The following is a 26,959-nucleotide window of genomic DNA, read 5'->3' as shown; positions in this document are numbered from 1 at the left end:
AATTATGTGTCCACAATGCCTTTATTCAAAAAAAAAATTATTCATTATCAATAAATTAAATAAGATAAATAATTTTATTAGTTATGTTGTCTTTATTTTTCTTCAATATAAAAATTCTTTATATTCAAATTTATTAATTGATTATATTCGCTACATTGTCCTTACAATGTCTTTATTCAGTGAAAAAAAATTATTAATTATCAATAAATTAATTAAAAGAAATATTTTCATTAGTTATATTGTCTTTATTTTTCTCAAATGTAAAAATTTTTACATTCAAACTCATCAATTGATTATATTCACTACATTATCTATTATGTTTTTTGTGCACTATTTTTCTAATTAAATATCAAAGTTATAATACAAAATAATGCTATATATTTATTTACCAAGTATTTTATTAATACCATGAAAAAATTAAAAAAAATATAATTAATAAAGCCAACCATATTAACTACTTGAGAGATTTTGTGACAAAGGGAGTATTCAAATCACACAACAAATTGAAGTGGGAACTACCTCGCAATGTCCTTGTTTGACAATCAGCAGTTAGCGGATTATACTAGCGGATTTGACCAGCGAATTTATTTAATTATTAACATTGGGTAGAAAAAATGACCGCCAAATTATTAAATCAAATGAATGGTTCATATTGTTCAGGTTATAATTGTTTTCTTTTAAGATTTTCTAATTTATCCTTAATTATATGATTATCCATTTAACTTTTCCGTTAATTCACCGTTAGTCTAATTCTAATATTAAAGTCTAATATAGAATTATAACTAAACCATTAATCTAATTCTAATATTAAAGTCTTAATAGAACTTAACCACAAATCCTAACGTCGGAATCTCCTCAAACAATATTAGTATATATTTAATATTTTATGCCCTAATTTTTATGTGTTCTCCCTTATGTCCCGTATTTGGTTTCAACTATACCTATACAATTATTTTATTGACAATTATAATCAATCTTGATTATATTATTTTGCATTTGTAAACTGAGAATTACCTATTTAACCCGCACGGGCTTAGCTCAATGGTTTAGTGGGTAGTATTTGGGAGAAGAGACCAACGTTTGAACCTCGGCGGCGACAGTGCGAGAATTATGTCCAAAGTGGGCAGATTCCTTGTGCGTATCAGCATTTGACCCTGTCTACTGAACCATTGAGTCACCTTGATTTACAACTTCCCACAATGCTCTGTCGGGCCGGAGTGTGGGGGGCCCTTGGGGTTGAGGACTTAACCTTTGGGAAAAGAATTACCTATTTAAATACACAAATTCAACCTTCAATTATCTATGCATGAACAATTTCAATATAATCCTGCCTTAATATACTTTAAAGTACTTATTTAAAAAAAAAAAAAAAGCATTGGGCATTATCCCAATCGCGCAATGCGCGTAAAAAACTAGTATTATAATAAGCGCAAATTTATCTCCAAGTAGCATAAGTTGTAAATTTAACCCTTTTTTTTATAGAAAAAATGGCAAAATTGTGGAGATAAGTTGTAAATTTAACCCTTTTTTTTATAGAAAAAATGGCAAAATTGTGGAGATAAGTTGTAAATTTAGCCCTTTTTTTATATAGAAAAAATGGCAAAATTTACAACTTATGCTACTTTCTCTTGCCCCAAATAAGATAATAACTTTCTCTTGCCCATCCATAACTTTATCAAGGACGCAAATGGATGCACAATACTTTTTCATTAGTGCTAATTTTGCCGAATTTGCCACACAGGGTGAGAATGCAAGTGCAAATTGTCTCGGAATGCACTACTAAATGCAGTATGTAACCCTCCGTTCCTAGTTTATTTTTTGAAATAAGGGTCAAATAGATTAATGAACTGCACACAATTATGTAATTAGACTCTTAATTTACAAAATAAAACAATTGAATCCTTAAACTAACTCATTTCATGCAAATTTTTCAATTTATCAGTTTTCTCTTCTAACAGGTTATCCAATTTTAAATATTTAAAAAAAATTAAACAAAATAATTATTTAAAAATAAATTTTTAGAAAAAAAAAAAAAACTTAGTCTCCTCCAAAGACGAAGATACCTTCTTCATCTCCATGACCGGAGACGAAGATGTTTTTTTTTTTTTTTTTAAATTTAATTTTAAATACTTATTTTATTTTAAATTATTTTAATTTTTTTACAAATAGGTAATATGATAGAAATTGGAAAAAAAAAAAGGACAAATTGGACTAATTACATGAAATCGATTAGTTTAGATATTCAATTGTAGTTCTTTTTAGATTCAGTGGCCTAATTGCATTATTATTTGTAATTGAGTGGCTTATTTGACCCTTATTTCATTTTTTTTTATTCTCCAAAACTATGTGGTTTAATGGTACTCGGGTTGGACTTTCATTTGAAAGCTTGTGAGTTCAAGCCTAAGTATATGAGTATGTGAACAAGAATATGACAAATTCATATGATGCCTATCATTTATATAATGGACAAATGTTGTACATTTTAGCATCAAATTCACGTTGCATTGCATGTAAGGTTGCTGCAAGCTCTGCTATTTGGTACAAAATTCCTATATGAGTTAAAAGAGTCTACTATATGGAACCCAATTTTCTACTACCAATAAATTATTAACATCTAAATTTTAAGTGAAAAAAATAAAAGCACAGGACAGAATTTGGAAATTCAAGTAATATTTTTCGAATTAAAATTGCTGGCTGCTAGCCTGCTATTATTGGTGAATATCCATTGGTTTATCACTCCAATAAATTTATTTCATTGGACTTTTTGGATTCTTCAACCTCACTTTTGAAAATTCATAGGAAAATATTATGTGTATTCTCATTTTTTACTTTTACATATAAAATTTTGATGTAAACACTTGTATTGGGACTTTAAAAAAAAAAAGTAATTTATTAGTGTCCTCCACATCAGAAAGAAATTTAGGGGGTGTCGCACAGTTGGCTAGATAACCACAAGATTTTAAGTTAAATTATCCGTAAGAGAGGTTGTCTATTGACCTCTTAATTTGAGTCAGACGTCTATAAACAACTTAGGATATCTACTTTACATCTTGATAGTTCTTTGCCAATTAAGGTTACAAAATAGACTCCGGAGTTTTTCATAAATCAAAGATATTATTTTGTAACACTAGGCACAATATTTTTGGATGACGAAAAAAACTTGCAACCACTAATCGAATTTGTACTATGTAAATTCAATTTCTGTATAATATGTCACAAATCACATATAATAGATAAAGCACATTAAAAAAAAAAAAATCTTATGTAACGACCTTTACAACTCTATAATTAATCAAATTATATTAAAATGGCATCCGCGTTGGACTTCCACATGGAGGTTGTGAGTTCGAGCTGAATGCGTTATTGACTCTTTGTTCTTTGTAGGTTGAGAAAGCTAAGTAGTTATGAACATATACTAATAGTCAAGTAGCATTCAAAAATATTAAAATGGCACCATCCATTTTAATTAATCAAATTTTGTCTTCCCCATCAACTCTATAAATTGGGACATTATTGTAATCGAGCTAATTAAGATAGCAGCCATGGCTTTAACTACCATTCCAATTTCATGCATTATTACCACCGCCAATTTATCATCTTCTCCCCACCCCTTCCCCAGAAAACATCCCAAGATCTCATCACTCAATTCAAATGCACCAAAACGTCACAACACAATCTCTTGTGCAGCCTCGTCTTCAAACGAGGACGGTCACAAAAACCCAGTACCGTCGTCGGACAACATCTCTGACCGGAAACTTGACCGGAGAAACGTCCTGTTAGGCCTCGGCGGCCTCTACGGCGCTTACACCGTCGACCCCTTTGCCCTGGCCGCTCCGGTCCCCGCCCCTGACATTACAAAGTGCGGCCCGGCTACTATAAGCTTTAGTGAGGATAAAGTGCCGTATTCATGTTGCCCTCCGTTTTATGGCACCATTTCTGATTATACGGTGCCCAGTTTCACGCAGCTTAACGTCCGGCCGGCGGCTCACACCGTCAGTGAATCGTATATAAGGAAGTACAAGACCGCCATTAAGAAAATGAAGCAGCTTTCCTGTGATGATCCCAGAAACTTCTACCAGCAAGCTAACGTCCACTGCGCTTACTGCAATGGCGCTTATCAACTCGCCGGTCAAGCTTACGATATCCACCCTTCATGGCTCTTCTTCTCCTTCCATAGATGGTACTTGTACATTTACCAGAAAATTCTTGTGATTACCAAGTCAACTAACTGTCTAACTAACTTATTTTAATTGTCCAAAATGATAGGGAGTAATTTTTTTAGGTGACAACGGAAACTGGCAGTCACCCAGAGTATGCACCAAGTAAACTCGGTCTTGCCACAATAATATACCATAGTTGATCGGTGCAATTAAGAAGGAAAATCTCACCTTGTGACTTAACTAGTTAGTAAAAAATCACTAGATAAATCAATATATAAGTTGACCAAAGGAACGGTACGACTCACAATTTACCTCTGCAATAATTTTAGGAGGCTGAATGTTTAGGATTAGTTCGACGAAACTGGAATCACTTACATAAAATAAAATAAATTGTCTATAATTTAGTGATTCAAATCAAGAATGTCAATAATTTGGTGCATTGTATGTGCAGGTACTTGTACTTCTACGAGAGGATATTGCAGTCCCTGATTAACGACCCTACATTCGCCTTGCCATATTGGAACTGGGACAACCCACCGGGCATGTTTTTCCCGGCGATCTTCGAAGACGATGAGTCATCGCCGCTCTATGACGAGTTCCGCAACCAGGAACACCTAGGCCGCTTCCCCATGGACCTAGCTTACGCCGGCCAAGATCTCGCCGCCAGAGAATCGCAGATAATTAAGAACAATCTGGCAATTATGTACCGTCAAATGGTGACTAACGCGCCGTGCCCGTCGCTCTTTTTCGGCGCCGCTCTGACATCTGACGGGTACGGCCCGGGCGGTCCCGCCAGCGGAACCGTCGTGAATGTTCCGCACAATTCCGTTCACCGGTGGGTTGGTGACCCCAGAACGCCGCATAACGAGGACATGGGCAACTTCTACTCCGCCTCTAAAGACCCGGTTTTCTATTGCCACCACTCCAATGTCGACCGGATGTGGACCATCTGGAAGACTCTGGGCGGCAAACGTATGGATATCGCCGACAAAAATTATCTAAACTCAGAGTTCTTGTTCTACGATGAAAACAAGAATCTTGTCAAGGTCAAAATTGAAGATAGTTTTTTATGCAGGGCAAGGTACAAGATTTAAATATTACCAATGACTAAAAGGTTAAGAGAAGTATGAATTTGACCTTGTTGTGAGCACTAGTATACAAGTATTGGGGAGTGTATCGACCTGTTGAGACATATTCAACGATTTACTTTCTCCACCTATCTCCAAGACAAAAGTGGTGAGGGGATTTTTAAGTTTGGATTTTGTAGCGAAAATATAGGAATATGACAAATTGATATGTATCCATTAATATAATGGACAAATGTTGTACATTTTAGCATCAAATTCACGTTGCATTGCATGTAAGGTTGCTGCAAGCTATGCTATTTAGTACAAAATTCCAATATGAGTTAAAAGAGTAAAGAGTTCTACTACATTAAACCCAATTTTCTACTCCCAATAAAATGTTAACATCTCAATTTTAAGTGAGAAAATAAAAGTATGTGACAGAACTAGAGAGTTCGAAGTAAAATTGTTGGCTATTAGCCTGCTATTATTGGTGAATATCATCGATTGGTTTAGCACTGGACCAACACTCCAATAAATTCATTTCATTGGACTTTTTTGGATTCTTCGACCCCACTTTTGAAAATTCATAAAATATATATATATATATATATATATATATATATATATATATATATATATATATTATGTGTTTTCTATTTTTTACTCTCAACTTTTATTTTTACACACAAAACTTTGATGTAGAGACTTACATTGATTTTCACATGAAAAATAGCTTTTCAGTGTCTTGCTACATTGGGATCCGAGAAATTTAGATAGTAAGATTTAGGAGTTCGAACTCTTTCAGATATTATTGTCTAATAATATCTATCTTTGTCGGACAGTTGGCTGGATAACCACAAGATTTTAAGTTAAATCATCCGTAAGACAAGTCTATTGACATTCTTAATTTGAGTCATTCAGCTATGAGTAACCTATGATAGTTACTTTACATCTTAATAGTCTTTTGCCAATTAAGATTACAAAACAGACTCCAAGATTTTTCTATAAATCAAAGATAATAGGTAAACTTAGTTTTTGTATAATAACTCACAACCAGTCAACCATTTTAATTAATAATTAATCAAATTTTGTCTTCCCCATCAACTCTATAAATTGGGACATTATTGTAATCGAGCTAATTAAGGTAGCAGCGCAGCCATGGCTTCAACTACCATTCCAATTTCATGCATTATTACCACCGCCAATTTATCATCTTCTCCCCACCCCTTCCCCAGAAAACATCCCAAGATCTCATCACTCAATACAAATGCACCAAAACGTCACAACACAATAATCTCTTGTGCAGCCTCGTCGACGTCAAATGAGGACGGTCACAAAAACACAGTACCGTCGTCGTCGGACAACATCTCTGAACGGAAACTTGACCGGAGAAACGTCCTGTTAGGCCTCGGCGGCCTCTACGGCGCTTACACCGTCGACCCTTTTGCCCTGGCCGCTCCGGTCCCCGCCCCTGACATTTCAAAGTGCGGCCCGGCTACTATAAGCTTTAGTGAGGAGAAAGTGCCGTATTCATGTTGCCCTCCGTTTTATGGCCCCATTTCTGATTATACGGTGCCCAGTTTCACGAAGCCTAACGTCCGGCCGGCGGCTCACGCCGTCAGTGAATCCCTATCGTATATAAAGAAGTACAAGACCGCCATTAAGAAAATGAAGGAGCTTCCGTGTGATGATCCCAGAAACTTCTACCAGCAAGCTAACGTCCACTGCGCTTACTGCAATGGCGCTTATCAACTCGCCGGTCAAGCTTACGATATCCACCCTTCATGGCTCTTCTTCCCCTTCCACAGATGGTACTTGTACTTCTACGAGAGGATATTGCAGTCCCTGATTAACGACCCAACATTCGCCTTGCCATATTGGAACTGGGACAACCCACCGGGCATGTATTTCCCGGCGATCTTCGACGACGACGAGTCATCGCCGCTGTATGACGAGGTCCGCAACCAGGAACACCGCGGCAGCTTCACCATGGACCTAGCTTACACCACCCAAGATCTGGCCGCCAAAGAATCGCAGATAATTAAGAACAATCTGGCAATTATGTACCGCCAAATGGTGACTAACTCGCCGTGCCCGTCGCTCTTTTTCGGAGCCGCTCTGCGAGCTGACGGCTACGGCCCGGGCGGTTCCGCCAACGGAACCGTCGTGAATGTTCCGCACAATTCCGTTCACCGGTGGGTCGGTGACCCCAGAACGAAGCATAACGAGGACATGGGCAACTTCTACTCCGCCGCTAAAGACCCGGTTTTCTATTGCCACCACTCCAATGTCGACCGGATGTGGACCATCTGGAAGACTCTGGGCGGCAAACGTATGGATATCACCGACCAAGATTATCTAAACTCAGAGTTCTTGTTCTACGATGAAAATAAGAATCTTGTCAAGGTCAAAGTTCGAGATAGTTTGGACAACGAAAAGCTTGGCTACATTTTCCAGGTATATTCTATTCAATTCAACCCAAATTAAACTTTACAATTTGGAATAATCTCAGCCCAAGTTAGTCAAACTATTTATTTAATAACAATAAGGTTAAAAGTTCAACTTCAGTATGATGGTCTATTGGCTTGAGCCAATAGCTATAGACAAACTAAGTTAATTTACTTTCTCATGGTCTAACTAAAATCACAATGTGAAATTTATACAAATAGTGCTAGTAGGTCTGATTAAAATCACAATGTGAAATTTATACAAATAATGTCACTAGGTTTTCTTGTCACAAAAAAAAAAAAAAATTACAATTTGGGTAATGTTTTGAGTTACAAATGCATGCATGATAACTCAATGACTCACGGTCAAATGCACAAAAGATCTGTTCACTTTGAGCATAATACTCATATTGTCACTAAAGAATATAATTTCAAATCTTGAATACTATTTACTGAACCAGGCATGAGTTATCTCGTGCGGGCACAAAATTATTACAAGTTTGACTCCAGCATGAGCGGCCTATTAGTTTAAGTTGGTCAGCTATGTACAACCTAAGTTAATTTACTTTTTTGTAGTGTTTTACTCACGAAGATCTTAAAGTAAAATTTAGACAGTGTACATCCTCTTTTAGTGATTACGAGTTTCCTGCTCGCTCAATTTTTTTTTACAATTTGGGTAATGTTTTGAGTTACAATGCATGCACTGATTCTTTCAGGATATGCCAACTCCATGGAAGAGATTCAAGTTGACCCGGAAAAGAACGAAACCGCCGAGAAGCCCCAAGTCAATTCCCGCCGCCGCCGACGTCTTACCGGCAACCTTAAACAAGATTCTAACGTTTTCCGTGGCGAGGCCGACGACGTCGAGGACAAAAGCAGATAAGGAAGAGATGGAGGAGCTGCTAAACCTGGGGCTGGAGTACGACGACACGAAGTACATTAGATTCGACGTGTTCCTGAACGACGACGAGGAAGTGAATGAGTTGGAGCTGGACAGGGCGGAGTACGCCAGCAGCTTCGCCAACTTGGCGCACGTTCACGAACGCGCCGGCGACCACACGCCGACGAAGACGACCTGGAGCTTGCCGATCACCGAGCTGCTTGAGGACTTGGGGATCGAGGGAGACGACAAAGTAGTGGTGACTTTGGTGCCAAAATGTGGTGGTAGGTCTATGAACATCACAAAGGCTGTGATTAAATTGGTGGCTTGTTATTAATGCCTTATATGCATGCCTCCTTAGACTTCTATGATTGTAATATAATGGATGGCTATATATATCCTTTGTATTTGGTCAATATCTCTTTCTTGAAATTTGAGTAATGGAAAAATACAAAGGATCCGACGGGAGTATTTGGTCGAGATCCCGATGACAGTTGCTTACAAACTAGTGTATGATTTTCGAACGATCACAGTCCGTCGTCTATTACATGCAACTCACAAGTACTAATATATATTATAGTGTATAGGGATGGGATCAGGTGCATTTGTTGCTTCTCGTGCGGATGTGCGGTGGATTAATGTGCGTGAGATTTATACTTAGTGTGCGTGAGATTTGTACTCAATGTGCCTGAGATTTATACTTAATGTGCATCATGTTAATATGCATGAGTTTTGTACTTAATGTGCCTGAATATTGTGTTTAATGTGCATGAGATTTGTGCTTAATGTGGGTGCGTATTTCAGAATTACGAGCTCAGAAGGAAGCAGAACAGAAACTCACGCACATTAACGCCCAAGCTTCTTGTTACTTCTTCCTTCAATTTGGCCATGGATTCTGGATTATCAGCTACCTTCAATGCAGTTGAATGTTTATATAAATGACGCACGCACAGTAAAATTCTCACAGCAGTTAAGTGTGGATTTCTGTTGTATTATTCCCATAATTTTTAACCACCATAGCTCGCCTCCGCATCATCATCATCAGGGAGGGGACAAATGGCTACTGGAGAAGGGGAAGAAGCTGACATCAATATTTTCTGCTGCATTTTACACATTTACGCACATTTAGTACAAATTTCAGGCACATTAAGCACAACACTCACACACATTGAATACAAATCTCACGCACATTAATCCACCGCACATCCGCACGGGAAGCATTCACCGCATGGGAACCTTTCACATAGATTATATATTACACTTTTCTTTTTCTTTTTTTAATAAAGATATAGCTAGGAAAGAATTTGGATTGGGAAAAGGAATCCAAATAATTTGGTCCTTTCGATGCCCTGCACGATGGGTCAACATTTACCAATCACAATAGTCTACGTATTTGTGAAAAGTTAATAATGAAATCCATGTTTTTCGTCACGTTTGACAAAACAGAAATCACACAGACACACACACACACACACACACACATATATATATATATATATATATATATATATATATATATTGGTTACTGTGAGAACAGATTTTCCTGTGCGGTCAGTGGCATATATAAATGCATCTTCGAGAATACATCAGAATGAAATGTCAAAAAATACACCACGAAAAAAAAAAAAAAAGACCACACATAATGGTGTATTTTCGAACACTGTGTGGTGTATTTTGTGCATACCTAATAGTGTATGTCGCACTGACCGCACAGGAAGACCTGTTCTCACAGGAACTTGACCCTATATATATATATATATATATATATATATATATATATATATATATATATATATATATATATATATATATATATATATATATATATATATATATATATATAATGTAATTTTGTATTAAATTATTTTTATTGTACTACCTCTTAATATTAAATAGTTAATTAACTGAACAGAATTTTTTTTGTTCAACTAATTGATCAGTCGACCAACCAACTCAATTGAAATTTATACAAAAGTGTAATGGGATAAAGAATATTGGGCCAAATAATGGGCTTGTTCAAAATATAATGGGGTATAATATAATATTAGTAAATTTTATATTTTGGTAAATTTTCCGTTAATTTAAAGAAATTAAAATTTTGAATCGAATTAATTAATGATTAAAATTTCTAAAAATCTAAAACACATTCCTAAGTTGAAATTTAACCTAACATTGCATTTTATACTACTGGCAAAATAAAACTATCAATTTATTTTGAGTTAATTGACCAATTAAATTATACTATACCATGACAAATGAATCTTCTAGAAAATATAGCAAGGTGGGGTGGAAGGGTTTGGTTAATTAATGCATAACGAGGTGAGGAAGAAATAGATGTGAATCATATTTAATGTCGCAATGTGAGGTGGTCTATCAAGCATGAAATTTTGATCAAGTTAGTGGAAGAGTTATGTAAAACGAGGAGGGTCAAAATTAAATATAAAACCTCTCTAGTGTAATTTGTTAGTTATTATAACATAAAAACGTAATTTATTTCGTGTACAACCTCAGTTAGTAATTGTGAGTTTTTCTCATATAAAAAAATGAATTAAAATATATAGTACTTAGTATGTGTAAATACATATATGTATGTATATACAAGTTTGAAAAGGAAAAAAAAAATTGATAGATAGATTAATTTTGAACCCTAAACTTAAGGTTACTTATCTCTCATGTCCTGAAGAGAAATGAATGAGGTAACTTACTGAATATGTCTCAACGGGCTAACAACGACACAAATAGTTATATATTAATACACATAACAATACTAAATTCAAAATGATGGATAGGTAATTATATATATATATATATATATATATATATATATATATATATATATATATATATATATATAAAACCTATTTTTGAAAATATGGTGTTTTAAAAGTTTTTTTTTTTTTTTTTTTTTTTGGGAATCACATGTTAAATTAAAGTCATAAATTCTTTGACAAAATAGTGTAATACCATTTTGCAGGTGAGACACAATGATGAAGTGATGCATCGTTGTCATAAATAAAATTAAACATAATTTGCGACAGTGACGAAACAATATAAGCTAAGCCCTATCGCGTTTAGGTATGAAAAAAAAAAAAAAAAAATCAAATCCGTAACATTATCAGTTACGGAGTAATATGAAACATAATGCGAGACCTTTACGAAAAAAAAAAAAAAAAAAAAAAAAAAAAGATAGGAAATGGCATGGTAGATGTTTCTCGTGTTGTCACTGTTGATGGACCATTTTTGAATTCTGATCTTTAACCTCATATATATATATATATATATATATATATATATATGATGGATCATTTGAAAACTATTGATACTACATCGATAGATGACTAAACTAATAATGCACACATATGAGTGTACTATTATAGATCTTGAGTGTTATCTGTGAGTGCACTGTATTATTATAGATCTTAGTGAACTGTCAATTATTCGCGAATATACTATCAAGTGTTTTTAAGTACATTGTCGTAATTATGGAGATGCCGTTGCATTTTTTTCTTAATTTTCAACTTTAAGATGAGAATAAGATTAGTTCGCATTTTTAATTTCACGGGCTACTAGTTCATATTACACACGTAACTTGAAGATATATATATATATATGGTAAGGGTTGCTGCAATAAATGTTCAAGCCAAAATGCCATAGTCACTCAAGCTTGGTGGCCTGGTTGTCATTACAACTGCGCAATAGGGATTGGCCGGTTTTAATTTGCACTGGACCATATGAATGAACCTATTAAATTCCATTTTGACATTATTGGATTCTTGCTCCACGCATGCCTCTTTTGGAACCAATACAATATTATTATTGTTGTTGTTTATAAAAATTTTATTTAAATATGTTAATAATAAATACATGAATTTAACACTCCACATTCATAATTTGTACGATGTGAAATTAAATTTAAATATTGACCAATGATATCTCATTCTAACTAGTTTGGCTTTATTAATGGATAAAAGTAATTTCAACAATGATAAAATTACAATATAGTGTTAAGATTATAGTGACACTAAAATTGGGGACTATACATTAAATCATATACTCACAATCCTACTATACCAAGTACTAGACTTGTACTTGATAATAGGGGTGTAAATGAGCCGAGCAGCTCGCGAGCCGCTTGCGAACGGCTCGGTCAAAGCTCAGTTCGAGCCGAGCCTAGATATTCTAGGCCATATATAATACATAATATAAAAATAACAATTAGAAATTAAAATTTTAAACTCAAAATCCCTAAAAGATTTCTATTAATTATGTATGGGTAAAACAAAGTAGTTTGAATTTTAAATCAAAAGTATTAAATAGGTCAAATTCAATGTCAAAATCGAGCTCGAACTCGAACAATCAAGCTACTCGAGCAGCCCGAAAATTACTGAGCTCGAGCTCGAGCTGAGCCTCCATTAACGAGCACAAGCTCAAGCCTACCCAGGTTCAAGCTCGGCTCGACTCGTTTACACCCCTACTTGATAAGTGTTTTATTGTTCATATTTTACTTGCACTTTACCCCATATTTAATCTCATTTTCAAGCTCCAAAATGTAGATATCATGTTAAAAGAGATCCTATTTGCTTTGTTTGTGCATTTAGGTATAATATCTCTCATCACTAGCTTGAAGCAAAAAGAAGTATTTTCATGGCTAAAACACTTTCAAGGGAGTAAAAGAGTATTGTCTTCAATGGTCTTCATCTATCACTTGGGCAAACCAAGGAAAAAGTGAAACAAAAGAGCAAGAAGTTGAAATTCTCGCACAGATTGATCATTGTTTGGTATTTAGATCATATCTCGGCGTAAGACTGTCCAATTCAAATCAAGTAATTCTTGTGTCATTCGAAAGAAACTTAAAAGGATACAACTTTGATGAAGACAATTATGACTAGTTAGGTTGTCACGCACCTCATCACGTCGTGACAAGGATCGTGACGTGCATATTCAGTAGATGTCTCCTGTTGTCTCACGCATACCACCATGCAATAACAAGCCGCATGACGCCGAGTTCCGACCAGTAGCCATTATTTTTTTGTGTCATGAGGCTCGTTACCTCGTGATGGGCCTTGTAACGTGCGTTTCCCCGAGTATAAATTACATATTTCTCTCATTTCTCTTTGGCTTTGGTCCCCATCTCAAACCCTATGTGGATGAACTTGTTTTCTCCCGTTTTTCTATCATCAATTTAGGGTAGGTTAGACTAGATTTAGGGTTATTTACATATTTTGAAGCTTGTATTGAAGATTCTACACTTGGATTTCAAGATTCTAGCTATCATCCATTTCATGAGTAGTTAATTTTTAGACTTGAGTTAGGGTTATGCGAGGACGATGCACATAAGTATCGTAACCTAATAATCATTCTCATAATTAATTATACAAGCCGTCTTAACTCAGTGGTAGAGCGCGTGACTTTTAATCACGTGGTCATGGATTCGATGGGTTCGATCCCCATAGACGGCAAAATAAATTCGACACTTTAACATTTGATGGGAGGTGGGCAGTCCTAACACAATTGGAAACTACTATACAATTATTGGTGTGATCTCTAAATGGATTGCTAAATTGCAATGGAAACTACTATACAATTATTGGTGTGATCTCTAAATGGATTGTTAAATTGCAATGGAAACTACTATACAATCTTGGTGTGATCAGTGATGGACAGTGGACAGTATAAGAAGTCTTCACTTAAAACAGTGAATGGATAAGAAATAGAAATTAAACTAAAAAGAAAATATGAATAGTCACCAATAAAAGTTGGAGAAAATGCAAAACCAATAAAGCATATTAAAAATGACAAAATAAAAAGGTAGCCATCTTCGACAACTACACCGATTTAATGCTCTACCGTTGACAAGATGTTTTTGGCCCGAAGAATGGTCCAGTGATTGAGATTTGAGAAGCGACACTTCAAACCTTACCACAAATATCCTTCTTTCCTCAAGAGGTTGAATCCCCTAACCTAACCGATAAAGTAGTATTTGAGAGAATGTAAATTATAGTGATTCAATGATTCGATCAAATATCAGTGCGCATAAGGAATGGGTATAATTCCACACTGTGGCTGTCAAGGTTCGAACATTTGTCTATTCTTTTGAATACTGCCTACTGTACCATTAAGCTAAGTTCATGCAGGCTTACCAAATCTTAATCATTGAACCATTGAGCTACTAGTATTTTGAGTTTGGGGCTGAGCCGATTTACTCTCTTTGTACGCAAAAATGTTACGGTATTAATTCTCGAAATTAGATTGTTCAATTTACTTTTTTATGAGCTTGAAGATTGGTTCATGTGAAATTAAAAAAAAAAAAAACTAATTTATTAGCGAATACGTTTTATTTCATACTTATTTGTGAGAAAATATAAGGGTAAGTTCGGCAAATTATATTGTGGAACCGTGTCCACTTGCAAGGTGGACACGGTTCTAAAACTATTCATAATTATGAATATATAGTTCAAAAATTATGAACATAGAGTTGTGAACATATATAATTATGAACATATTGTTCTGTAATTATGAATATAGAGATTCAATAATTGTGAATATGAAGTTCAAAAATTATGAATATATAGTTTTATAATTATGAACATATAGTTCAGTCATTATGAACATAGAGTTCTGTAATTGTGAATATGAAGTTCAATAGTTATGAATATGAAGTTCAAAAATTATGAATATATAATTTTATAATTATAAACATATAATTCCGTAATTATGAACATATATAGAACCGTACGTGTCTACCTTGCAAGGTGGATACGATTCCACAGCATAACGATTGGGGTAAATTCCGCTTTCATACTTGGCTTTAATTTCTACATTGATTTGAGGTGTTTTCAGCTAAAAGTCATTTCATATTGATTGGATATGTTCACATAATCACATGTTCCCCCATACTATATACATGTCTTAATTAATTACCCACATTGATGTTCTAGCTAGCCTGCCAATTTAGTTTTAGAATATAATGAGGACGAGAGATAAGATATGAAAATTTGTACGAAGTTGATTGATATAGATATTTTTTGTATTTGATTTGATGTAACTATAGACAAGTGTTAATATGAAGTATAAGTTCATAAGCCTTGTTTTTTTAGCAACCATAAGGTGAAAGATTTAAATATTATCAATGATTAAAAGGTTAAGCTAAGTATAAATTTGGTCTTGTTGTGAGCATTAGTATATAAGTATTGGTGAGTGTATCGACCTGTTGAGACATATCCGATGATTTACATTCTTCATCCGTCTCCAAGACAAAAGCGGTGAGTGGACCTTTAAGTTTGGAGTTAAAAAAAAAAAATTTTGTCGGAAGAGCAGTAGGTCTTGGTGCTTGAGTCAGTCTGTGGTCAGAAAAAAAAAAGTATAATCTAAATACCATATATAGTTATATCTAATATAAAAGATAGTGATATTGATCAACATGAATCCTAAAAAATTATCCCATTTTTTATTTTTATATAAAATGAAAAAAAAATGTAGATATAATGTTTAATTTGTCTTATTAAGAGTAATATAAGTTTTACTCCCTCTAGCATATATTTTAATTATTTGTCATATTTATTATTCATCAATCAAACTAACTTTTTTTCTTTATTTTTAATATTTGTATTTAATAGTACTTTTAATACTTTCTAAATATATAAACTTTATGTGCTAACACTAATCTAAATATTACTGACAAAATTAAATTTTAAATAATGTGAATCAAGTCTTATCAACCAAACTCAAGACACAAAATAGGTAACAAAGGGGATTTTTGCTCTGTTTTTTTTTTTTTTTTTTTTTTTTTTTTTTTGTTCAGTGTTCCAATGTAAAATATAATTCACATTTTGATTTTGAAAATAAAAATGTAATCGGACACATTTAGTTTGACAATTTATTTACTTATACTATAATTAATAAGTAACAAATACAAAGAAGCGAAGTTTATTCCGTGTATATTTTTAATAATGACTGATTACTTGGTTCTAAACAAAAAAGAAAAAACTCCGTAACAAAGATGAAATTGAATAAAGATGATTAATTCCATATAAATAATGATTTAAATGAAGGGTATTGTAAGACATGCATGACGTGTGGGGCAATGACATTAGGCAGATAACATTAGGTGGAATACATATTGGAGGTGGTGGACCAAGTGAGAGATTTTGATATACAAGTATAAATGATTGAGTGTGTTTGACTTAAAATAAATATATATAGTATTAGTCAATAAAATTATAAATTATAAAAATTATAAGATTTTTTATACGTGAGATGAATTGAAGGAGCAAAAAATGAAGTAATGTAAAATAAGTTTAACCTAAAACAATCAGCAATATAAGAGTTTAATAATGTCATCGAGAGCATAAAATTAGTGTGAATCAAGATCAAACAATGGATAATACCTAAGTTTTTATATTAGTTAGCATCTTAATGAATATAGAGTATTGAAGATTACAAATATGATTCTTTCGCTTAAAGCGTGTTATGAGAAAAACATTAATGACAATTTGGTCAGGCCTACATAAGTCGGAATGGGTCAGCCCATACACGGGTCATGTTGGCGTGATACAAACTCATAATATTTTTTTTTAATCATTTTTAAAGCTTATAATTTACAATTGTAAGCTATAGTTTATTTGTTTATTACATATAAAAAGATTTTATCTTAAATTATCTTATAGAGTCTTAGTGTCTAATAAATTACAAGATTCTTTATATATTAATTTAAATTTATTTGCTATAGCTTATAAGTCATATCTAGCATAAATATGATTAGTCTCGATGTATTGTCCTACTGGATTAATTGAAAAATCTGTAATTAAACAAAACAAAACAAAAACCAAAAACCAAAAAAAAAAAAAAGTTTTTATACATATATCTATTTTTAGTACAAAGAACCCTGAATTAATTAATTAATTGATTATAAGGGGAATGCAACAAATTTAACATTATTTTATTCCCCCATTAATCATTTCCTAATTAGTTTGATATATTAAATTACAAACATGTGTTTTTCATTCTCACTTTTGACTCCAAGATTCCAGCAAATCCAACAAAAAATAAAGAACCCTGAATTAATTAATTAATTAATTATACATAAGGCGAATGCAACAAATTTGAACATTATTTTATTCCCCCATTAATCATTTCCTAATTAGTTTGATTAAATTACAAACGTGTTTTTCATTCTCACTTTTGACTCCAAGATTCCAGCAAATCCAACAAAAAATATTTATTTATTATGTACTATTTGATTGGGTGCCTTGTTGGTGATGGTGAAACTAATTCTTTAATATTTTTTTAATATTTAAAGATTTAAGTATTATTTAAAATTATATTTGTATTTTATTATTACATTAATTCTTTATTAATTCATGATGGAATCAATTAATTAAAATGCTTGAATAGTCATGTTATTGATTTGGTTCTTTCTTCTTCTTCTTCTTTTTTGGTGTGTGCACGATTTTAATTTTGAAGAAAGTCTAGCTCAAGATTATTTGACATTAAATTAAATAATACATAAAAAAAAGAAAAACAAGATTTACTCTCTTGATACATTTAGATTATAATAGTGTGTTCCCAATAGGTAGAGTCCCTCATCTCAAGGGTCCTTCACGTTCGGTCCCCTAGTTACTAGGCTGAACACAGAGGCTAGACCTTTGTGTCTCCTAACATACTATTACTGGTGAGACTCGATCCGGATCATTATTTTCAAACTTCACCCTTGTGATCAACTGAGCTGATAGTGTGTTTTTTTGTTCTTCAAAAAAAATTAAAATAAAAATGGTAGGACCATAGACGACCCTAGCCGGAGAATTTTGTTACAGCAACGCCAAATCCCAAATCTATCCACTCTGCACTTCTCAGGCAGTTCAGACTTCAGAGAAAGAATCATATGAGGAGGACCCCATTGCAGTTGGCATTCATCACATTATCTCTCCTTGTCCCCACACCACACCACCTATTTTCCTCTATTATTGTCCGCAAACTTTATAATATCGATTGACACTGTATTATTTTATATCAAAATATAACAATTATATATTTTCGATAATAATTGTGAATTTTTCTCGTTCTCCATAGTATTTTTATAATTTAAGAGTAATCAACTAATCATACACATCATCAATAATGTTCAACATAAGAAATTTTAACGTGTTCATCACCATTGATATCTCTTATTCGAATTATAGCTCAAAACACTTTTGATATTGTACTAGATATTACGGATGTGTTTATCTACTCAATACAATTATTTATATATTTTTTAAATTATAATTTAACTTACAAATAACTCGCCGCTGATACTCGAAAGTACGCCATAGGTGAAGTCCACTTATAACTATAATGATCAAAAGACAGCAATTGTTAATAGCTGACCAACTTAAACCAAAAGACACCACCGATACTGATTCGTGAACTTTTCCAATAAATTTAAAATTGAAAAAAGGTTAGGTCATGTCAATCTTTTGTTGATTGGTAGTTAAATTCATTAAATTCCTTTCAAACAAAAAATCATTAAATTGACTGATTCCATGGATAAAAACACAAAATTACATGATTACAAACAAAATTGAGGTATGATATCTAATTATTTCTGCCTGATCAGAGGAGTATATAAAGTGATAGGGAAATTGCTTAGATTCCCAGTCTAGAAGGGAATGGATGGTTTCCCTAAGCTATTTATCCTTTATCTTTTTCCTCAGAATTCCAGAAACCCAGCTTGGCCACTTGGATCACAACTCATGCAGTTATGGGAGTGGGTTTGATAGTGATGGATACAGGAAATAGATAGATAGATAGCAGAGTGCAGGTCTTCTTCTATGAGCGGTCACTGGCATGCAACAGTCCACGTGGCAGCCTGGGCGCCACTGCTCATCTCCCCTCTGTATTAATGCTTACATGTACACAGACCTCCTTCCCCATCTCTGTATTCCCAAGAATTTTATTGCCTTTCCATTTTGTATTTTCTGATTGGGTGCATTTTCCCTGGGTTTCTGTAATGGGGTTTGTGGCTCAAAAGGTATGTGGGTGAGTGGGTCTCTCTTAATTTCTGGTTTCCTTCATTGGGCAATCTTGTTCTTCCTGTTTGGCTGATCAGAGCTGATCTTCTGTGCTAAGGGTACTAAGAATTTGAAATAAAGCTTGATTTCAGGAAGCAAAAGGGCAACCTTTTTTCTGTTTTGCCTCACTATCTATCTTGTGTGAATTCTGGGTTTGAAACTTGATTCAAGATTCAATCTTTTTCTTGCCATGATATAGTTGTGAAATTTGGGTTCTTGTTGCAAAAATATCCCTTTGAGGCTGATTAATTGCAGGTTGATCTGTACTGAGAATTGTTATTTGCTATGAATAGGTTATGTTTTCCTGGAATGGAGAGTAGAGAGCACTATATCTATATCTGATTATCTGTATATGTTTGCTTATAGATTCAATTGACAGACTGTGTCTACATATGATCCTCCAAATCTAGTTTTTTTTTTTTTTTAATCTGTCTGAAGAAGAAATTATGCTAATACTTGGACTGAAATCATTCATGGGGAAGAGTTAAATACCAGAGATTCATGAATAAGGTTGATCAGAGCATGTTTCTGGGTTTTTGTTGAGCTCCAAAGTTGCCATAATTTGCTCATAGCCGTGATATGAAAAGGTTGATCCGCTAAAATAAGAAGGCTTGACTAGTTATGGCAATGTTTATTTACCTTCACTTGTGTGTGTGTGTGTGTTTTACAGCGGTGAATGTAACTCCATGATGGTTCTTGGTTTCGACTAGATTCCACGATGGTTCTTGGTTTCGACTAGATTCCATGATGGTTCTTGGTTTTGACTAGATTCCATGATGGTTCTTGGTTTCGACTAGATTATATATGGCTGTGCTCTGTAGATTATCCTGCGTGATTTACAAAGTTGATTCCTGATGCTCCGTATTGCTTTCCATTTATGGGCTTGCTGCTTTTCGGATACAATTTATGTGAAATCTTTGCTTATTTAAACTGTGTGAATTAGCAATTATTCCCACGAGTTCTTGAGAGAAAGATAGCGATTCTGAATTACCTCGATATTCTAATAAGTTTTGTACAGATGTATGAACAGGAAAAAATTTGACGATCATCTAGAGTACCTTTTGTAGAGATGAAACATCGGTTCTGAAAGGCTAAGGATTTGAAGGATAGACTGTTCCGTCATCTGTAAGTTCTAGAATCCTTATCGTGATGTTTAATTTCTTTGTTTTTTTTTCTCAGAAGTTTCCAACTATTTGGTTGGATAACTTTGGAGGCTAATAGTGTTGAGCATATAACCATTAATGTGCAATCTAACTATCAACTTAGGCTTTTAGTTGAATTCAATGCGGAAATACGATATGATTTGACTCTTTTTTTTGCATTAAAAAGACACGAACTGATTGTACAAGAAAGTTTTAAAGAGATTTAATGCGACTAAAAGGGCGCAATAAGAAAATGCAACTCCAACGAGATTTAATGAGATCTCACAGACACCATTTGTTAACAAAAGTTGCATTTTCAAGTTGCTATTTTCTTGAAATCGGCTTGAACACAAGGACTACCACTCCGAAATGCATTAGCAAAATACGATTTCAGAACTCCATCTTTTATACCTTTTAGTAAAGGACTATAGAATCTCTTTGTAAAGCCACTTATTTATCGGGATTGTTTGATTTTGGCTCATGGCAATGACTAATTTCTTTTCAACTTATACTTTCAGGCTTAATTGCGTTGCTGATGATGAGTGTTAACAACAACAACGTGGATATAGCGCTTGCTATGGGATTTTCCGATCACACTGTTAAGACGAAACTGAACGATGATTCAGGTGCAGGTGTAAATGCAGGCTCAGGATTGCACATATTTGCAGCACCTGATCCATTATCTGAATTAGTATGGACTCCGGGAAAAGGTTTGAGTCTGAAATGCGCCGATAACAGCTTAGCTAAGAAAAAACCCATTCTTCTATGGAATGTGGCACCGAGCAACGAGGTTTCTTCACCACCAGAAATTATCAGATTCAATGGCATTAATGATGAAAAAGATATCGGTGAAGGTAATTTGCTAGTGACTCAATTAACCTCCCGCTTGTAGCTATGGAATTTGCTCCGACAACTAAGTTGTGTAATGTTTTCGTCGAGTAGTGGAAATGAAACAAGCAATGTTTTCGTCTTTAGATATTTTGAGTTATGTTATTGGCGGCTAATGCTCCTGTGCATCCACCCTGTTATATGAGTCCGTGTGGACAGATCTTAGCCATTGAATACTTGATCAGTCATTGAATACTTGAGATCAGTGGCTTAGATTTGGCCAATTGTGCAATTGTGCAATTGGGCACGGCAACTGTACAACTGTGCACTTCACTTGCACAGTTCGCGTTGCACAGTTGGCGAAATCTGAACCATTGATCTGAAACATTCAATGGCCAAAATCTGTCCACACGGACTCATATAACAAAATGGACTCATTTGATCACTAGTCTATTATTGGCGGACAGATATCTCAATTTTTTCTATATTCACCCCTCTTCTTTTAGTTTGGTTACTACATTGCGACTTTATTTTGGCAGGGAGCACCAATGGAATGGAGAACATAAATCCCGCAGAGGTAGATGGTAATGTTGATACCAATCAAAATAAGGAATCTCAACGGGAGAATGAAGAGAAGGATCTCTCCGTTCTTCAGACGATAGGAGAGGGTGAACGTGATTCAATACCGCCACAGGAATCAGATAAAAAAGTGGCTGTGAAAGAAGAAAGAAGTAAAAGGAAGATGCAGATTTCTTGTCATAAAAGGAAAGGTAAAGGGAAAGCTTTGTCTGATAGTGATGATTCCAACGGCAAAATGTCAAGTAGCGAGGAAGGCAGCCACGAGAGTGTGGAAAGCTGCAACAGTGCCAGGATTTTTCCCGAGAGCAAGAATCTAGAAAACTCTGAACAGCCATTATATTTGGGGAGCAAAAGAGTCAAAACGCAAATGCAAAGAAACGTTGCTCCAACATCCCCCATAGGACATGGCAGCTCGTTTTTCACTTGGATCTCTAATATGGTGAACGGTTTATCAAAACCCAGCCAAGAAGAAGTTCCTCTGCTTGCACTTACCGTTGCTCATTCTAATCTGGGGCACGAGGGTAATCACAATATATGGAGCACCTTTGCAATACCAGAAATAAGAATATCAAAAGACGATATTTCTGCTGGAGAATCTAAAGATGTTCTCGTGGATGACAAGATGATTATTGACGTTTCGCCAACACAGTGCCCTTGGGAAAACGATGGATCAGATGAACAAATTCTCGTGTCAAACGATAAAATCATCACATCTGCATCAGCAAACGTGGAGGGGGTATCAACTAAATCCACTTCAGCAGAAAACAAAGCTTTGGGCAGTTTGGAATGTAGCAACTACGAGAAGTCGATACATAAATTAAACCCTATACCCTTTCCGAAGTTTAAGAGCTCAGAGGCTATGACTTGTTTGTTCGCTAGGAGATTGGAGGCCTTTAAACACAACATACCTTTTCCCAATGCAAGAAATGAAGCGACTTGCAAAAAAGCAATTTGTTTATTCTGTGGCAAAAGCGGGGATGGTTTCTGTAACTGTTCAGAGGCAACTGAAAGTAAGCGGGAGGATCTTCTAAGAAATATCGGTTCATATGATTGGACTGAAAATTCTCGTTCCTTGTTCAGTAGATGCTTACAACTTGATCATTGGGCTACTACGTGTCCAATCGTATCTTCAGGCAAGCAATACTGGCGAGGACATGGCGATTCTCGTATTAATCATAACGGTACTAATAATTTGCCGCTCTGTTCAGGTGACGCCTTTCTAGCAAAGGAGGAAGGGACTTACAACATTATTGTCAATCACATTGGTCGCTGCAAAGAGAAATCTGGCATTGTCACCGACACTAATAACCTAGCACAAACTCGTGAATCAATCTCTGTTGAAAGAAAAGCGAGATCAAGTGATGTTCCAGAAAACGTGGCTTCAAATCCAGGAGAGAATGTGTTGAAAGGAACCGGAACCGGTGTTTTACCTTTGTCCACTTTTGGTAGCAAAGAGACTGCAAGTGTCCCGAAAGGAGCTTTTGATGCTATAAGGAGGCTTCGTTTGTCCCGTGGGGACATCCTCAAGTAAGCATACAAGGAACACTGTTGTTTTCATTACTACCACAGTCCTTATGCATACCATATCTTACGTTCTACTGCTTGCATATAGTTAATTTACCTCGGGAACTGAATGCTAGTTCTGTATATTCCGTGTTTGTGTTTGTTTTTAAATTTATATATGATTTAACGAGAAGTTGCCAATGACCTTGTGGTCTAGTGGCACCAAGTTGCTCTCCCATATGGGAGGTTGTGAGTTCAAGTCTCAATGGAGGTGATATTGACTCTTTGTGCTTAGGTTGAGAAAGTGGTTATGAACAGATACTGCATTGTAACAGAGTCAGTAGTACCCAAAAAAAAAACGAGAAGTTCCCTTGCACAATGCTCCAAAAAAAAAACGAGAAGTTCCCTTGCACAATGCTCTAACCTATGTTTTCCCTCAGATGGCTGGATTCAAATGCTCCATTGTCGCATTTAGATGGATTTTTCTTGCGCTTGAGAATGGGCAAGTGGGAAGGTGCATTAGGAGGAACCGGCTACTACATTGCTCGCATAAGTGGCATAACTGGTATGTTGTTACCTTGACAAGTATCTTGCGCAATTTTTACACACAAGTAAACACTTGTGTACTAGTCTTCATTTTGTAAAACTACTCTTCCATGCCATTATACATTTTCTTTATCCTTTTGGGAATCTGCAGGGTCCCAACAAGAATATTCAGCAAAAGATGCTAAGAAGTGCATCTCAGTAAGTATTTGTGGCATCACATGCTCTGTTGGAAGTCAGTACGTCTCCAACCACGACTTCTTGGAGGTAGATACGCCTCATCCCAATTTAAATTGTTACTTCCTACTACGCTTTATGTGACTTATTCCAAGAGAATTAATCGTTTTGAAAATAGAGTAACAACAAGAACATATTTAAGAGTAGCTGCTAATTTAAGAGTAGCTGAATCGTCCTAATAATGGTTTGTTGTTCCGGCAACTCTGGAACAATCACTATTCAAGAGTAGCTGCTAATTTAGAATGGCTTTCAAGATTTTGAGGTTTTGGTTACATGTTTTCCTTTTTATTTTTTAGTTTAGGTTTCACATAGTTGACTGGCTCAAACTAAGAAGACCAGTAGGCCGCTCCCTTTGGGAGTCAAACTTGTAACCTTGCCTAGGTTGCCCATAGTTGAAAGCCAATAAAAGTCGCTCCCGTAATCTAACTTGTAATTTTGTTGTTAGCAAGTCATCAGTCTGACTAACTTGGCTACGGTTGCCCCCAATTACATGTGTTTCTGATACGCATCCAAAAGGATGGATGGTTTACTCACGCAGAAAAAGGAAGGATGCAAATCAGGCAAATCAGGATATACATGGGAAGGCTTAACTCAAGGGTTTTGACAAATAAAGAGGGGCATAATCATCTCAACAATCATCTCAGCAATCATCTCCTTTCTATAATTATTTATTTCCTAGTACTATAAATCAGAATCTCTAGAAGAGAGTAGGGCATCGGATTCTTTACCTTAGTCTTTGAAGCTCTAAGTAGCTGGGCAAGAGCCTAATACTCTTGTGGGGAAGGTCTTATGACTTCCTGTTCCTTTTTTTAAGTTTTCAGTCAATAAAACATACCTCTTTGTTCTTATCTCTAACAAATTGGTCCGACCTGCCGTTGAATGGCGAACACACATGATTCCCGCATAGAGACGTTAGAGAAGAACCAAGATGCAATCCGTACTGAATTGACTGCATTGACAGATCGATTTGCAGCCGTAGAAGCTTCTGTGGCTAGGATGTCCGACCTCCTCGCTCTCTCCCTCCAAAGCAAAGGGCAGGGCGATGCCAGTGCGTCATCGGTAGCAGTCCCAACAATTGATTCCAACCCCTCGTCAGAACGATTGGCTCCTCCCGACAACACCACACTTCCCACGGGAAGATTGGAACTTCCTACATTTGATGGTGGCGACCCGATAGGATGGTTGCCCAGAGTGGAGCAATATTTCGCCATACATCACACCCGGGAAGATCTGAAGGTTCCGACAACCTTTATCAATATGCAAGGACCGGCTCTACATTGGCTCCGGTGGATGAAGCGAACGCAACAATTCATAGCTGAATGCCTAGTGTGTCAAAAGAATAAGTATGACACCATGGCACCAGAGGTTTACTCCAACCTCTGGACAGAATTTTTTGACAAATGGGGCACCACGTTGTGTTTGAGCACTGCATACCGCCCTCAAACGGACGGCCAGTCAGAAGTCCTCAATCGATGCCTGGAGCAGTATTTGCGGTGTATGACTTCTGAACAACCAAAGCAATGGGGACGCTTCCTCCATTGGGCTGAATACTGTAGCGTATCTGACTTCAACGGTCAGTTTCCTCACTCCAACCTTGGGGACAAGGTTGTTTCTTTGGTGGGTGGCAATGATACGCATCCAAAAGGATGGATGGTTTACTCACGCAGAAAAAGGAAGGATGCAAATCAGGCAAATCAGGATATACATGGGAATGCTTAACTCAAGGGTTTTGACAAATAAAGAGGGGCATAATCATCTCAACAATCATCTCAGCAATCATCTCCTTTCTATAATTATTTATTTCCTAGTACTATAAATCAGAATCTCTAGAAGAGAGTAGGGCATCGGATTCTTTACCTTAGTCTTTGAAGCTCTAAGTAGCTGGGCAAGAGCCTAATACTCTTGTGGGGAAGGTCTTATGACTTCCTGTTCCTTTTTTTAAGTTTTCAGTCAATAAAACATACCTCTTTGTTCTTATCTCTAACAGTTTCAAGCCTCGGGAAATTGAGCTAGGAAAGATGAGCATTATCATGCTCTGACCTGCTAATATATAAATGCCTGGCTGCATATTCATCTTGAATTATGCTCATTTTTTCACACTGAATCCATAGAATGATAGAAACTCCATTTGCAGGATGAGCTCATGGCTTGGTGGTGCAAAACCTCAGAAAGTGGAGGGCAGGTTCCATCAGAGGATGAACTAAGATTGAAAGTTGAACAGAAGATGAAGTTAGGCTTCTGAAATCCTGCACTGAACAACTTCTGCTCCAAAATTCCTCAAGATTTGCCATGAAAAGACCAAAGATCAAAGTTTTTTTGCATTTCCATTTCCCTATTGGTTTGTAATAAATCAAACATCTGGTTTGTTAATGTCTCAAAGGTGACAACAGTCTGCAATATACACATACAAACATATATGTGAATACACACATATATAGGATTGGAATCAAATAAAAACCACAAACTACTGTCTACTTGTGTATTTGAAAATATATATTTCTGTAATTACTTTTATAATTATAAAT

General features: G+C 35.4%; 3 protein-coding genes across 8 annotated transcripts; all 3 read left to right on the top strand.

The window, feature by feature from the left end:
* The first annotated feature begins 3,536 nt into the window (after positions 1–3,536).
* On the top strand, positions 3,537–5,490 carry LOC109175521 (polyphenol oxidase F, chloroplastic-like). Its single transcript, XM_019324788.1, has 2 exons — positions 3,537–4,180; positions 4,612–5,490. The coding sequence occupies exons 1-2, from the start codon at positions 3,543–3,545 to the stop codon at positions 5,252–5,254; spliced, it is 1,281 nt and encodes a 426-aa protein (XP_019180333.1). The 5' UTR covers positions 3,537–3,542; the 3' UTR covers positions 5,255–5,490.
* An 895-nt stretch (positions 5,491–6,385) lies between these two features.
* On the top strand, positions 6,386–8,906 carry LOC109175465 (polyphenol oxidase E, chloroplastic-like). Its single transcript, XM_019324723.1, has 2 exons — positions 6,386–7,684; positions 8,391–8,906. The coding sequence occupies exons 1-2, from the start codon at positions 6,386–6,388 to the stop codon at positions 8,889–8,891; spliced, it is 1,800 nt and encodes a 599-aa protein (XP_019180268.1). The 3' UTR covers positions 8,892–8,906.
* Positions 8,907–19,149: 10,243 nt separating this feature from the next.
* LOC109175609 lies at positions 19,150–26,903 on the top strand. 6 transcript variants are annotated; one of them, XM_019324897.1, is made up of 8 exons: positions 19,150–19,443; positions 20,621–20,727; positions 21,263–21,598; positions 22,112–23,297; positions 23,331–23,678; positions 24,095–24,219; positions 24,352–24,464; positions 26,569–26,903. In XM_019324897.1, the coding sequence occupies exons 3-8, from the start codon at positions 21,280–21,282 to the stop codon at positions 26,674–26,676; spliced, it is 2,199 nt and encodes a 732-aa protein (XP_019180442.1). In that variant the 5' UTR covers positions 19,150–19,443; positions 20,621–20,727; positions 21,263–21,279; the 3' UTR covers positions 26,677–26,903. The 6 variants fall into 6 exon arrangements, with proteins under 6 accessions (XP_019180442.1, XP_019180443.1, XP_019180441.1 ...); XM_019324898.1 differs by having other exon boundaries at positions 19,150–19,562; positions 22,112–23,293; positions 23,330–23,678; XM_019324896.1 differs by having other exon boundaries at positions 19,150–19,562.
* Positions 26,904–26,959: the final 56 nt, after the last annotated feature.

This window comes from Ipomoea nil, unplaced genomic scaffold (assembly GCF_001879475.1).
Source record: "Ipomoea nil cultivar Tokyo-kokei standard unplaced genomic scaffold, Asagao_1.1 scaffold0688, whole genome shotgun sequence".
NCBI classification, from domain to species: domain Eukaryota; kingdom Viridiplantae; phylum Streptophyta; class Magnoliopsida; order Solanales; family Convolvulaceae; genus Ipomoea; species Ipomoea nil.
The sequence above is the reverse complement of the archived record's forward strand: the minus strand, read 5'-3'. Positions and strand labels throughout refer to the sequence as shown.